Genomic DNA, 11,249 nt, shown 5'->3' with positions numbered 1-11,249 from the left:
AGTCGGAGTCGGAGTCGACGCCGTGGAGTCTGCAGCTAGATGTCACTTTAGAGTAGTAGGCATGACGTCATAGTGCCCAGCGGACGAGCCCAAAAATCCCGCATGCTGTAGGAGGAGACATGAGCTCTGTCATCCCGAGCGTTTGTGCGACGTGGACCTTAATCCTGACCCACTGAGTTTATTTGATAGTTGTATTTGCTTCATTGTGGAGGTCACAGAGCGGATCAGGGCTGCTGAACCCCGGACTCGGAGCAGGAGGACCGTGTTAATGAAGTTAGGTGAAGTTTCTCTGCTCGGGTGTTGATCCAGAAATAGAGCAGGACGCGCAGAAATAGTCGAGCGGCGCATTGCAAAACTCATGCAGCTTTTAATATCCCGTTTTTATCGTAGTGAACTTGAGTGAACTTGATTGAAGAGTTTGTCTGTTACTCAAGTGACTGAAAACTTTTGAAGAAAACGCACAACATGGGCTTGCACCCTCTGGAGTTCAGTGAATGTTACCTGGACAGTCCGGGTTTCAGAGACAAAATCAAAGCTCATGAAGCAGAGCTGGATAAAACCAACAGATTCATTAAGGAACTTTATAAAGATGGAAAAAACCTCATCAATGCAACCAAACGTGAGTTACAAACATTTTTATCTATGTAGATAGATAGATCGATAGACAGACAGACAGACAGATAGATAGATAGACAGACAGACATGTAGATAGATAGATAGATAGACAGACAGATAGATAGATAGATAGACAGACAGACATGTAGATAGATAGATAGACAGACAGATAGATAGATAGACAGACATGTAGATAGATAGATAGATCGATAGACAGACAGACAGATAGATAGATAGACAGACAGACATGTAGATAGATAGACAGACAGACAGACAGACAGACAGACAGATAGATAGACAGACAGACAGACAGACAGACAGACAGACAGACAGACAGACAGACAGACAGATAGATAGATAGATAGATAGATAGATAGATAGATAGATAGATAGACAGATAGACAGACAGATAGACAGACAGATAGACAGACGGACAGATAGATAGATAGATAGACAGATAGACAGACAGATAGATAGATAGATAGATAGATAGATAGATAGATAGATAGACAGACAGACATGTAGATAGATAGATAGACAGACAGATAGATAGATAGACAGACATGTAGATAGATAGATAGATCGATAGACAGACAGACAGATAGATAGATAGATAGACAGACAGACATGTAGATAGATAGACAGACAGACAGACAGACAGACAGACATACAGACAGACAGATAGATAGACAGACAGACAGACAGATAGATAGATAGATAGATAGATAGATAGATAGACAGACAGATAGACAGACAGATAGACAGACGGACAGATAGATAGATAGACAGACAGATAGACAGACAGATAGATAGATAGATAGATAGATAGATAGATAGATAGATAGATAGATAGATAGATAGATAGACAGACAGACAGACAGACATGTAGATAGATAGATAGATAGATAGATAGATAGATAGATAGATAGACGGACGGATAGATAGACAGACAGATAAATAGATAGACAGACAGACAGACAGACAGACAGACAGACAGACAGATAAATAGATAGATAAACAGACAGATAGACAGATGTGTGATGTATTTGTATGTATGATGCATGATGTACATAATGTATAACATTATGTATGAATGGAGATTTCGTTTCCCCCTTTGACTGAACAGTTGTGTAAAGTTCATTGAGAAAAAAAAACCACACATCAGTACACGTACAACACTTTTAAAATTACATGTTAAATGTCTCGTAGATCTTTTAATATTAACCAGCCCCTAGGTGGGGCGGTCCGGGTCCTTTCTGTGTGGTTTGCATGTTCTCCCCGTGTCCGCGTGGGTTTACTGCGGGTGCTCCAGTTTCCTCCCACAGTCCTGCATGCAAGTGAGGTGAATTGGAGACACTGAATTGTCCACGACTGTGTTCAATGTGGCCTTGTGAACTGGTGAACCTTGTGTATGGGGAAATGTGAATTAAAATGACCTTAAAATCCTAATAAATAAACAAACAAATAAAATTAACCAGCCACTTCTGGAACTATCAGACTAATGGTTAGATCTTTGATCACTCTACTTGGCAGAAATAAATGGTGGTAAGGGTTTTTCTGGGTAAAAAAATCAAAACAGTACACATACTTTTGACTGGGTTAAGGTCTGGACTTGTGAAGGTGCTTCAAGTGTTCTTGAGTCACTGTCCTGCTGGACCGTCTATTTTCATCCAGAATGTTGATGTAATCTTTCCTATTTATTATTCTGTCCTTTCTGCAATGCAACAGTTCCATTGGCAGCAAACCGGCCCCAGAGTATAGTTCCACCACCACCATACCTCCTTTATAGTAGGTACAGTGTTGTTGGGTTTGAATAACTTTTATAATAGCTTGTCCCTTCTAGTAGTCTTTGTAGCTAAATCACCTTTTTGTCAAGGTGTTAATATTGTAGCACATCAGCTTCTAAGGCTTGTTTACAGCTTAATTAGAATTTTTCTCTCAGCATAAGGTGACTGGATTTCTCTTGACCTTGGAATGAGACCACTGTTCCACCTACTTTGTACCTACAGAACGTTGTTTGTACAGATGATAAGACCTAAAGTTGCTTACACATGTACATGTATGATGAACATCAAGAGAACAGTACCTGTCTGTATGCTTGACCCCTACTTCATTGAGGAGATCAAGGGGCTGTGTTGTTGTTCAAATCAACCAGCAACTTTTGAAAGCCATCAAGCTTCTGGTTAGATCTTTGATCACTCTACTTGGCAGAAATAAATGGTGGTAAAGGTTTTTCTGGGTTAAAAAAATCAAAACAGTACACCTAGTTTTGACTGGGTTAAGGTCTGGACTTGTGAAGGTGTTACAAGTGTTCTTGAGTCACTGTCCTGCTGGACCGTCTGTTGCATCCAGAATGTTGATGTAATCTTTCCTATTTATTCTGTCCTCTCTGCAATGCAGCAGTTCCACTGGCAGCAAACCAGCCCCAGAGTATAGTTCCACCACCATCATGCCTCCTTTATAGTAGGTACAGTGTTGTTGTACAATGTTGTGCATATGACTGTTCTAGTTTGTCATGGTGTTGATGGAGTAGAGATTTTTTTCTAACACAGCCTCTAAGACTTGCTTGGCTGTGCACGGTTACACCTGTGGTTTAATTCATAACTTTCTTTTTTTATACATTTTCTCCCCCTTTAGCTCGTCCAATTGCTCAATGGCATCATGCTTCCTCTCCGCCTATGCCAATCCCTGCTCTGACCGAGGAGATCGAAGCTAACCCACGCCCCCTCCGACACATGGGCAGCAAGCCGTATGCATTTTATCACCCACACATTGACGAGTTTTGTGCCACCTAGCGTTGTGTACAGAGAGACACACCCTGAGAGCACTCTTTCCTCATCTCTGTGTAGGCTCCTCTAATCAGCCAGCAGAGGTCAGAGGTCGTAATTGCACCAGTCTGACCGAGAGAGACCCCTATCCGGCTTAATCCCGCCCATCTGAACAACAGGCCAATCGTTGTTCATGTGGCCGCTCAGCCTCATCCGGCAAGGCAGAGCTGAGATTCGATACGATGTATTCGAGATCCCAGCTCTGGTTGCAGCGTGTGTTTTTACCGCTGCGCCACCTGAGCGGCGTTTAATTCATAACTTGCCTGTTTTTGGTCATATTTGGATCACAGCTAAGCATGTGGACTGGATTTCTTCTTGACCTTGGAATGAGACCACTGTTCCAGCTACTTTGTACTTACAGACAGTAGTTTGTACAGATGATAAGATCTAAAGTTGCTTACACATGTACATGTATGGCGTACATCAAGAGAACAGTACCTGTCTGCATGCTTGACCTCTACTTCATTGAGGGGATCAAAGAGCTGTGTTGGTGGTTTATGTGTTTGGGGGTTAGGCCTTCATGTTATGTGTCTGCTGGTGTCTTCTTTAAATCCTAACACTATTACACTTGTGATTTTTTGATTCCTTGGCAACTGAAGCTCTGAAAGGTTTCGACTTGTCACCGTGAGGATGTTGATATTGGAGTAGAACTGGGTATCAGCTGATGGACAGTGGTGGCTTAGAGATTGATGTACTGGACTAGCAATCGAATAGTCACTGATTCAAGTCCTACCACTGCCAGGTTGGCACTTTTTGGGCCAGATCCTTAAAATCTGTTGTTGTAGTTGTATCAAAAATCGGTGCTTTATTATTTATACATAAAAAATGAAGCCGCTTGCTTTTGCCTTGTTGTGATTTACATGGTTTTGCAAAGCCCCTATTCTTATCATGACTTTTTAGCCAGCAGGTCCGGTCTGGTTTGGCTGAATCCTATTTGCGTCGATCTCTCTGTATAAGTGTACTATAGAGTTACATTCCTGTTTAAACATTTATCTATGGTGGGGTTGGTTCTGTCATGTTGATTTTGCACAACTCAGTGGCATTACTCCAGCTGTCTTGTCATTACATGCAGGTTAGAAACTCATACGAGGTGTTTTTAGGGATAATTTGTGTCACATTACACCATCTTTGTCTAAAAGCTAAGCACAAATGATTAGCTGACAATGATTCCATCCACTTGTATGCTGCAGACTAATCTTACTACACAGTTAGTTCTGGGAAAAACCCAGCACGGAATATTAAATATGATAATTATTATGTTTTACTTTTGCATGAGATCTTGGACATTGATGACTCTGGTGTCTAATCATACGTGGGTATCGGCTAGGAAATGTACATCTATTGCATTTAGCCGACGCTTTTATCCAGTGCAACTCACAATTATGATCAAAACTGTGACCATGCAAGCAAATTGGAGGTTAAGGGCCTTTCTTATGGTCCCAATAGTAGTAATGCAGCAATAGTAGGGATTGAACTGAGAATCTTCTGATCACCAGGCCAGCACCTTATGCCTAGTGCACACTACACGATTTTTGCCCTGATTTTTGATTGCCGGCAGGTCGCCGCTAGATGTGACAACTCTGAGGCAACTCGGCGTTTGCCTGGGGATCAAAACTCGGCTCTCGATCACTATGTGTGAACTGTTCAACGACTCGATCAAAGTGGCTTGCCGATCGCTCGCAGACTCAAGAAAAATATCTAGCATGCTAAATATCTGTCTCAAAGTCATGTAGTGTGAAAGGTGTTGCGATCAGGTTGTGATTGTTATGAAATGTTATGTTATGTAATTTTTGTTAAACTGAAATTGAAGACAAATTATGACAGTTTCCTTTTATTATTTCACTTAAAAAATGAAAATTAAATACTGTATTTGTGATTATCTTTTATTTATCTAAATAATGAATGTCCTTTCATTTCTGAAGTAGGTACAAATTATGTAAAACAATTCAGAATTAAGCCCAATTTGGCTGAAAAACCCAGAATTTGGCAACCAGGTGTATAGCACCAGTGACGTCATCAAGGCGAGGTGTATAGCACCAGTGCCCTCTGCTGTTTTAAGTGAATATCGATTAATTTTACATGTCAAATCGATTTGAATCGTGGAATTTTTGAATCCGTAATTAACTGTATTCTTGTGAATCATTTCATCCCTAGTTATGAATGCAAAATACAGAAGGGAAACTCTGGGGGAGGAGTGTAATTATGTGGAACAGGGGCATAGGGGCACATAAACACAGTTTATATCACAATACTTCGGCACACTCAAGCTTTACAGTATTTGTGACCTTATCGTCCATGCCAAACTATCATACCAACGTTGCCTTGCAAAAAATATTTATTCGACTTCCAACTCTCTACAGAACAGAACAGACAATCCCTGCTGGTCGTGTAGCCCCGTCCACTCCTTCACCCAGATTCATTTATTTTTCCTACTTGCTTTTATGCTGTATATCAGCGCACAAACAGCTTTGAATGCTTGCTTTCTGCTGGCGGGCATTTTTGGACATGGTATCATTAAACCCATCGTCACTTCTCGTGTGTGTTTTCGTGACGAAACGTAGTTTGGGAGACCAGATAGACTCGCCTGAGATTCCTCATGGTGATGGATTGTAGTGTGAAAACCACAACGACCTAAAAGACTCCCGATTACAAGAGATCCAGTTGTGTAGTGTAAACTGCACAGCGATCTGAATAGCTTGAAAGTGGTGTAGTGTGATCTTGTGATCTCTAAGTTATCATTGTTCTCTTGAACACTCCTCAAAAAGTTACTCAAACTGTGGCACGAACTATAACCTCCTTACTGAAGGCTTCAGAGAACTCTTTGCATCCCTCCGTGGTGATACTATTTATGTCAACAATCAAAAGCAGACCAAATTAAATGTCTGAGGGTTTAAATAAGATCGGCGCCTCCAGAATCCTCTCTAACGATGTTCTAATTATTTGCAGCTGATGCGGAGCTACTAATTTAATTTTAGGCATTTATGTAGTGATAAATGTGGAGGTTTCCTAACTTTTTCCACTGAGGAAATTCCTTATTACGTTTTTTCTGGATTGTCAAGCTCAAATGCTTTGCAGTGGTGTGCTAGCATGTCTTATTTGTTTTATCTTCTTTCTCAATTTTTTTATTCCTAATTCTTTCACATGTATTATCACTGATGTTCAGAAAATAACCAGTGTATACAGTCAGGCACTATATACAAATACTACATTGATCAGCCATAACATTAAAACCACCTCCTTGTTTCTACACTCACTGTCCATTTTATCAGCTCCGCTTACCATATAGAAGCACTTTGTAGTTCTACAATTACTGACTGTAGTCCATCTGTTACTCTGCATGCTTTGTTAGCCCCTTTTCATGCTGTTCTTCAATGGTCAGGACTCTCCCAGGACCACTACAGAGCAGGTATTATTTAGGTGGTGGATCATTCTCAGCACTGCAGTGACACTGACATGGTGGTGGTGTGTTAGTGTGTGTTGTGCTGGTATGAGTGGATCAGACACAGCAATGCTGATGGAGTTTTTAAACACCTCACTGTCACTGCAGTACTGAGAATAGTCCACCAACCAAAAATATATCCAGCCAACAGCGCCCCATGAGCAGCGTCCTGTGTCCACTGATGAAGGTCTAGAAGATGACCGACTCAAACAGCAGCAATAGATGAGCGATCGTCTCTGACTTTACATCTACAAGGTGGACCAACTACAGAGGAGTGTCTAATAGAGCGGACAGTGAGATGTTTAAAAACTCCAGCAGCGCTGCTGTGTCTGATCCACTCATACCAGCACAACACACACTAGCACACCACCACCATGTCAGTGTCACTGCAGTGCTGAGAATGATCCACCACCCAAATAATACCTGCTCTGTGGTGGTCCTGTGGTGGTCCTGTGGTGGTCCTGACCATTGAAGAACAGCATGAAAGGGGGCCAACAAAGCATGCAGAGAAACAGATGGACTACAGTCAGTAATTGTAGAACTACAAAGTGCTTCTATATGGTAAGTGGAGCTGATAAAATGGACAGTGAGTGTAGAAACAAGGAGGTGGTTTTGATGTTATGGCTGATCAGTGTACATGCCTGTTTAAAACTTGTCCTGTGATGTAGCTGGTTCAGTCCTGGTAATTTTGCTCACCTCTGTGACAACACTCTGGATTTATTGTAATCACATGCAGGTTACAAAGGTGAACTGTGTTATGTTACAAAGACTGTAATGTCTTAGTGTCTGTGGTTTCATGTGACGTACATAATGTGTGCACGTTCTGGTGCCGACACAACCATGTTATTATGGTAGACTGTGGAATGACCACCTTGTTTACATCATTTCACATTTTTGTCTGAAAAAAATTAGCATTAGATTAGTAGAAATGCACCATATGGCAAAAAGTATGTGGACACCTGTTCTATTTAGTGAGTTTAGGGGTTTGTAGCCACACTTATTACTAACAGGTGTCATTTTATGCTTCCAACTTTGTGGTAACAGTCTGTAACAGACAGGTAACACAGGTGGATAGAACATGGTTTCAGGGAACTTAGTAGCCTGCACAGAGCCCTGACCTCAGCCACACTGAATGACTTTGGAATGAACTGGAACACCATTGAGGCTTTCTTGACCATCATCAGTGCCCAGGCATTCAAATGCTTTTTTGACTAAATGGGCACAAATTCCCACAGAAGGCTTCTCAGAAGAGTGGCTGCTGTTATAGCTGAAAAGATCACTTGGAGATAATACCGGTTTGTATTTGAAATGGGACGTCCAACAAGATTATAGTCGGGTGTCCAAATATGTTTAGTCATATAGTGTTTACACTGATCAGGCATAACATTAAAACCACCTCCTTGTTTCTACACTCACTGTCCATTTTATCAGCTCCACTTACCATATAGAAGCACTTTGTGGTTCTACAATTACTGACTGTACTCCATCTGATTCTCTACATACCTTTTTAGCCTGCTTTCACCGGTTCTTCAATGGTCAGGACCCCCACAGGACCACTACAGAGCAGGTATTATTTAGGTGGTGGATCATTCTCAGCACTGCAGTGACACTGACATGGTGGTGGTGTGTTAGTGTGTGTTGTGCTGGTATGACTGGATAAGACACAGCAATGCTGATAGAGTTTTTAAACACCTCACTGTCACTGCTGGACTGAGAATAGTCCACCAACCAAAAATATCCAGCCAACAGCGCCCCATGGGCAGCGTCCTGTGACCATAGATGAAGGTCTAGAAGATGACCGACTCAAACAGCAGCAATAGATGAGCGATCGTCTCTGACTTTACATCTACAAGGTGGACCAACTAGGTAGGAGTGTCTAATAGAGTGGACAGTGAGTGGACACGGTATTTAAAAACTCCAGCATAAGACAAGATACAATAAGCAGACTCCATCATACCAATCATCCCATAAAATGACACAATATGTGTTAAACATGACGTTAAAATCCAAACAAACAAACCTTTCACTTGGCTAATCAACAAAACATCGACTTTCTTCAGCGTGCTTCGGACTTTTGCCCAAACCAGTCCAGGATGGTTGCCAGTTCCACTGCTATATAAGGGTGTTTAGTTGAGTCATGTTGATTTTGGCTTTGATCCTGATTTCTTGTTATCACGTGTAGGTAATAAACTCACGAGGTGTTGATTTGAAGGTGAAGTGGGTCGTGTTACATACACATCATAGTTTAATGATCAAAGCTGAACAAAAACAAGAACAAAGCATTCAGTCTGTGAGAAGCTTGGAGACGACTGACAGCCTTTCTGTAGATTTTTTTGTACAAAAGGGTTTTTTTTATTGCATGAACTAGCTCATCCTGGTCAGGGTTCCTCTGGGTATAGGGGCTCGAGACAGGTGTGATGCAGAAATGGCCTCAACAGTGTGCCAATTCATTGCAGGGCTTTGGCCATCTCCCTAGGACAGATGTTAGGCCAGCTGATAACATGCAGAGATTCTGGACCTCAGTGGCTGCTACATAGCATTATAATGCATTGTGATGCTTCACTACATTCATATGTGGCAGTACCCTCTGTAGAGAAGAAGCCCAAAATTATGAAGGTTCTATCTCATCATACACACATTCTTCAAAGTGACCTAGCTAGAATATTACTGAAAGTTCTGTTTAGTTTTGTCTGACCAGAGTAGATTGTTGTTTGATTTGTTCAAATGTTATATATGCCATATACCTGTTTCTATCAAACATGCACTAACTGAATGTCCTTAGTGCTTATACTGTAAGCCTCTATAGCAACACCTATAACTATAAGAGAAAGATTTAATCAAACCATAATGAAAACAATCATCAAGTTAAAAAAAATGGTCTAAAAGAGCGCATCCAAAGATGAACATATAAGAAAAACACTTGACAAGGACCATAAACTGAAATATGAGAATGACCATCCTGCCGTTAATATAACCACTGTGTAAGCACCACATAAAACATCTAAATAAATAATAAATGAATAAATGTCCAGTTTTAAAAGTTTGATACAGCGGTACCTTGAAACTCAACGCCAATTGGTTCTAGGAGTGGAATTGAGTTCAAAAGTTGAGTTTCAAGGTATTTTTTCCCATAAGGATGTTTGGTCCCGTGGAACTGCATATATTTTAGGCCAATATAAAATAATGGGATTGTATTTGACACTTATACACTGAAAATAACACAAATATAATATAAAAACACAGAAATACAATTGAAAAACAGTTCAAAAAATCAATAACAAATACAATAAAACCTGCACTTTACTAAAACAACCTTAACTTTAACCTATGCTTCTTAATTGTAGAGATGCTTGGTCTTGGAATACCGTATTCCTTAGCAAGTTCAGTAAGGGTGCATTCACATGAGAAGAATTTCTCGCTTTTTTTGCGCTGGCTGTACCGCTATTTTCTATGGAGTTTGGTGGTGCACAAAGCTTAATGTGACTTATTGTACTAAAACAACAAGCGATGACTTAAACTTATGGGCAGTAATAATTAAGAGAAAAAAAAAACTGAACACGCTGAGTTTAAGGGAAACGTTTAGTTTAAGGGAAACGTTCTCGACGAAGGGCATTGAGTTTCAAATATTTTATGTTTAGGGGACGTTGAGTTACAAAGTACTACTGTAATTACTGTGAAGTTCACTGCTTATTGTTCTTGATGTCACTGCTGTTCCTGCTGCTTTCAGGGCGTCTTATCAGTCTTTTTAAGTGATTGCTTGTCTCTCCTTTTTTCCCTCAAGATTAGTCTGGGAGCAGGTGTAATCTAGCATTGTGCACCTTGCCAGAGATGAGACAGGAGCTTTTTTCCATATAAGTTTCAATCACACCATGATTTCTTTTTTTTAAATGCATTTTCTCCCTATTTTCCTCCCGATTTAGCACACTCAATTTGTCTTACGCTGCTAAGGGATACTCGATTGCATCAGAGGAGAGCATGTTGCTTCCCACGCCTCTTCCGACACGTGCACAGCCCTCCTCTTGTCGCCCCCGCATTCTGCACAGTCGTCTTTTCTGCCAATCAGGGTCCTTACACCCGCGTATGAAGATCCCTCCCACACATAGTCCAGTCTTTCCACCCTAGCAGATACGGTGGCCAATTAGTGTCTGCTGCAGGCACTGCCAATTATGCCCGCCAGATAGCGCCCAGCCGAGGTTCGAACTAAGGAGTTCAGAATCTCAACGCTGGTGTGCTAGCGGAATATCCCGCTTCGCCATCTGGGCGCCCCCCACCATGATTTCTACTTCAAATTGCATTGTCCAAACCAGTGGCAACAATATTTGTAAGAAAACCAGTTGCAATCTACACCAGGACATTTAAAATGTAGA

General features: G+C 41.1%; 1 protein-coding gene across 1 annotated transcript in view; it reads left to right on the top strand.

Moving 5' to 3' along the window:
- The first annotated feature begins 174 nt into the window (after positions 1-174).
- arhgap10 (Rho GTPase activating protein 10) overlaps positions 175-11,249 on the top strand; it is a 135,887-nt gene continuing 124,812 nt past the window's right edge. The window contains exon 1 of the mRNA XM_062996220.1: positions 175-619. Within this exon, the coding sequence (XP_062852290.1) occupies positions 466-619 (154 nt within the window). The 5' untranslated portion in view covers positions 175-465. The remainder of the gene's footprint in view (positions 620-11,249) is intronic.

This window comes from Trichomycterus rosablanca, chromosome 5 (genome assembly GCF_030014385.1).
Source record: "Trichomycterus rosablanca isolate fTriRos1 chromosome 5, fTriRos1.hap1, whole genome shotgun sequence".
Classification (NCBI taxonomy): Eukaryota; Metazoa; Chordata; class Actinopteri; order Siluriformes; family Trichomycteridae; genus Trichomycterus; species Trichomycterus rosablanca.
This window is presented reverse-complemented; position numbering and strand designations above follow the sequence as displayed.